Source organism: Syngnathus leptorhynchus, chromosome 17 (assembly GCF_054491065.1).
Source record: "Syngnathus leptorhynchus isolate UIUO chromosome 17, UIUO_Slep, whole genome shotgun sequence".
Taxonomy (NCBI): domain Eukaryota; kingdom Metazoa; phylum Chordata; class Actinopteri; order Syngnathiformes; family Syngnathidae; genus Syngnathus; species Syngnathus leptorhynchus.
This window is the reverse complement of record NC_141211.1, coordinates 676,373-680,740: the sequence shown is the minus strand read 5'-3', so window position 1 is coordinate 680,740 and position 4,368 is coordinate 676,373. Positions and strand designations below refer to the sequence as shown.

General features: G+C 48.0%; 1 protein-coding gene across 2 annotated transcripts; it reads left to right on the top strand.

The window, feature by feature from the left end:
* Positions 1-1,449: 1,449 nt before the first annotated feature.
* Positions 1,450-4,131, top strand: pou4f4 (POU class 4 homeobox 4). Of its 2 annotated transcripts, XM_085935979.1 has the most exons (3): positions 1,450-1,569; positions 2,973-3,410; positions 3,492-4,131. In XM_085935979.1, exons 1-3 carry the CDS (start codon positions 1,450-1,452, stop codon positions 3,984-3,986), a joined length of 1,053 nt encoding a protein of 350 aa, XP_085792105.1. In that variant the 3' UTR covers positions 3,987-4,131. The 2 variants fall into 2 exon arrangements, with proteins under 2 accessions (XP_085792105.1, XP_085792104.1); XM_085935978.1 differs by having other exon boundaries at positions 2,973-4,131.
* The last annotated feature ends 237 nt before the right edge of the window (positions 4,132-4,368 follow it).

Here is a 4,368-nt window from a genome sequence, read left to right as displayed (position 1 = left end):
ATTCACGGAAACGATAGTGGGTATGAAAAGTCTACACACCCTTTGTCTTTGTGATGTGCCAAATAGAAAGTTCAGATGTTCTAGTAAGCTTTTCCCGACATTTCCTGTGCACCCAAACTATAACAATTTTTTTTTTAACTACTTCTTCATAAAAGTTAAAAGATGACAATGAAATAAATAAAAAGAGAGAGAGCTACTTCCATCCAGCAGTTAATGTTAAATGAGCAGAATTCTTTTTTATGAATTGCCTATCAAGTAGCACAAGGAGCGAGCCACTTGTCTATATTCAATCTTTATCACTGCGTGTGTATGTTTGAGTTTGGATTTTTTTGGTCCCCCCCCCCCCCCTCCCTTCCACGACACCCGCAAAGTAAACGAAGCATGATTAATTAATGCATTAATTGCCATGAAAGTGAATGTGGTTCAGGCAGACAAGCAGGAGGAAATTCCTGCGCGCCTCACATCAATTAATAATCCCGAGCTGAATAAATAACTCTGAGCGTGTGTGTGTGTGTCGTCACATTGTTTATTAATTGGGAATCTAGCGATTCATCGACTGTTATCAGTGGATTGAATCTCTACAATTAAATCGTTTTTGCACAATTTGCTTAGCAGTTAGCTCCATTTGATTCACTTGTACAAGATGGTGAATATCGATAGAATGGCAGTGTTGCATTTTTTTCTTTCCTAAATCAACACTCCAGTCTAATTATCCCGTATGCATTCCTACGGGCTCCTTAGCAGCTAAATGATTCAAATCTGTCGAGAGACCGGAATCAATTGTTTGTTGACATTTGTCTATATCATTTGTATTTAATATCAAATACGAATGAGCCAGAACCCACGTTTTGTTGTTCTTTTACAATTTATACTGACCATATCTCATTTTTAAAAAGCATCATTTTAGTCTGTGTCGCTTATCTCTGTGATGGAGTTACTTTTTTTTTTAATTTAGGCAATTTTGTATCGTTGAAGACGATGTTATTTTTTGCAGCGGGCCACCCAGCCTGGCCCTGGCGCTCTCTCTCTCTCTCTCTCTCTCTCTCTCTCTCTCTCTCTCTCTCTCTCTCTCAGCAAGCCCGACGAAAGAGGCACGCGAATGGGCGCGGCTAAACACAGATGTTGTGATTGGCTGAGAAGCCTTCTCGGGGCGTGGTTTGTTCCGAGGGCTCTCCCTATAAAGTTATCTGGAAGGGGGGCCAAGTTTCGTCTTCATCGCTCAAGTGTTGCACACGCGAGGATTGGAGGACGTTTGTCTCCCCTTTCAATACGTTTGACAACTTTTCGAAGTGTGTGTGGTCTTTTTTTTTTTCATTCCATATTTGTGAAAAGAGGACGACGGACAGCTGCCTGCCGGCCTGCCTGCCTGCCTGGCTCCTTCCCTCCTATCCTATCCTTTCCTTTCTTTTCCTTTCCTTCCCTTCCCTTTCCTCCCTCACCTCCGTCATCATGATGTCGATGAACAGCAAGCAGCCGTTCAGCATGCACCCCATCCTGCACGAACCCAAGTATACTCCGCTGCACAGCAGCTCCGAGGCCATCCGCCGGGCATGCTTGCCCACGCCGTCGGTGAGTCCAACACTGCGTGGGAGAAAGAGAGAGAGAGAGAAAAAAAAAAAACAACAACACTTAAACGGATGAATAAATCAACTTTAAACGAACCAAAATAGTCCTAATAATTATTCTAATATTTTGGGCATCTTTGTTACACTTGAGCGCGCATCGTCACACTAATGTCAATATTCCAAACGAAATACACAGCAGCATGATTTTAGATTCAGGAATCATTCATAAATACACGCCTGTCTCGTTTATTTGTAAAGGCACAAATTATTCAAAAGGAAGTGTGTGTGTGGAGGGCTGTTGTAAGAATGAATTTTAGATGAATGTCAATCCACGATGCTCGCACACTTTGCGGATCACACGCACGCACGCACGCACAGGAGGAAAATATCCGTTTCATTTCTTTGGAGTTAGGAGGAAAGTAAATGCACGATGAATTTGCTTTGAATTGGTAAATGCGACATTCGGTAAAGAGCCGTCGTTTTGAGTAAAAGTGGACAGTTTGAGACCGACTCATCGAAAATAAATTGGAGGTCTTCATTTTGAAACAGTGCTTAAATACAAATTTCAATCCCACTGTAATAAAAAGCAATCCAATAATCTAGCCGATGCGTTTTGTAGAGTGGAATTTCACATCTAAATTGGGCTCCCAAAAAGTTGCCGACTCTTAATTTACAGTTGGTGTCATCGCGCAAATGCAATTCAACGGCAAAACGAGCACAGAAGGGCGGGCGGGTCGCGATGACACTAAAGAATGGAATTGACTTGGTCACTGAGTAAATTCAGTTCCCAGCAAAATCAGCTAAATGGATTGATGGTAGTTGCCAGACACATACCAAAATGGATGGATTCTGCTGTTGTTCTTCTTCTTAGAATTGGAATGAAGTGTTATGATAGGCACGTCATTAGAATGTATTGAGTTTCTAGACACTTCCAGCCTCTGTGTAGCGACATTAAAAAATGAAAAAGACTGGATATGGTGATGTCAAAATTGAATCCGTATTTTTTTCGAACAAAAATAAATAAATAAATAGAGGCTAAAAACACAAATAAGAAATGACTGGAAATGACTACGGAAGCATGTCATTCAATGTTCACGCACTTCCAGATAATTAAAATGTATGGGCAAGTGATGCTCATTTTCTACACTTTCCTACAAATATGATTTTCGTATTATTTTCCTTTTGACTTTGCTGGTATATGTATCTGTTGGAGCGTTCTTTTTTTACTCTCAAGGGATGAATTAAGTGGAGCGGACGCGTCATTTGCATTTCGATTTGCAGCCTGGTCACTAAATAATAGCATTATTTTTTTTTTCTCCCCCCAATTACGGGCCTGCCAATTTAGCGGTCGGAGCGAATGAAAGTGTTGTGATCATTAATCGCGCTTGTGCCCGCTTTCGCCGGCAGCTACAGGGCAACATCTTCGCCGGCTTCGACGAGACGCTCCTGCAGCGGGCGGAGGCGCTGGCCGCCGTGGACATCGTAAGCCAGAAGAGCCACCCGTTCAAGCCTGACGCCACCTACCACACCATGACCACCATGACCAGCATGACGTGCACGCCCACGTCGTCGTCGGCGCACCTGCACCACCCGTCCGTGCTCACCTCGCATCACCACCCGGCGGCGGTGGCCGGGCACCACCACCACCACCAGCCGGCGCAGGGCCTGGAGGGCGACCTGCTCGAGCACCTGACGCCCGGCCTTTCCCTGGGCGCCATGACCGGCTCGGACGTGTGTTCGACGGCGTCGCACATGAGCGCCATCAACCACATGCAGCACCACCACCACCACCACCACCATCACCCGCACCACCCGCAGTCCATGAACATGCACGCGCACGGCCTGGCCTCGCACGGCTCCCTGGGCAGCGCCGCCGCCGCGGCCGCCGCCGCCGCGGGGGTAGTAGTGGGCGGCGGCGGGGGCCAGGCGGGCGGTGGAGACGCGGAGCCCGACCCCCGGGAGCTGGAGTCGTTTGCCGAGCGCTTCAAGCAGCGACGCATCAAGCTGGGCGTGACGCAGGCGGACGTTGGTGCGGCGCTGGCCAACCTGAAGATCCCCGGCGTGGGCTGCCTGAGCCAGAGCACCATCTGCAGGTTCGAGTCGCTGACGCTGTCGCACAACAACATGGTGGCGCTCAAGCCCATCCTGGAGGCCTGGCTGGAGGAGGCGGAGCGGGCGCAGCGGGAGAAGATGGCCAAGCCGGAAATCTTCAGCGGCGGCGACAAGAAGCGCAAGCGCACGTCCATCGCGGCGCCGGAGAAGCGCTCGCTCGAGGCCTACTTCGCCGTGCAGCCGCGGCCCTCCTCCGAGAAGATTGCCGCCATCGCCGAGAAGCTGGACCTCAAAAAGAACGTGGTGCGCGTCTGGTTCTGCAACCAGAGGCAGAAACAGAAGCGCATGAAGTTCTCGGCCACGCACTGAAAACGACGGGCGGAAAGAAAAGACAGGCGCTGGCTGGGAGGGAGGGAGGGAGAAAGAAAAGAAAAGAAAAAGAAAGGCCCCTTTCACTTTGGAAAGACAAATCATGGAGCGGCTGCTATCTATGTTCGTGCCTCTACGAGACATTTCATCACCTCGACTAATGTGGGAGGTAACCAAATACGTCGTTCCTCAACTTGAGCAGATCCTTCAGGTAGCTATCTGTTCTGCATTTTTTTCTTTTTTCTTGACTACTTCCTGCTGCTTGTACGTTACACCTCGTAAGTACTTGAGCAAAATAGCTTCGTTCCTTTCAAAATCAACAACTTGCCCGTGACAAACGATATGGCCTGGCTGCCATGTTTGTGCCTCTTAACGAAATCTC

What these genes read in the sequence shown, in the direction of transcription:
- pou4f4 (XM_085935978.1), top strand. Translation starts at nt 1,450, where the DNA reads ATGATGTCGATGAACAGCAAGCAGCCGTTCAGCATGCACCCCATCCTG. An exon ending in CATGCTTGCCCACGCCGTCG is followed by an intron (nt 1,570 to 2,972) that starts GTGAGTCCAACA and finishes TTTCGCCGGCAG; the next exon opens with CTACAGGGCAACATCTTCGC.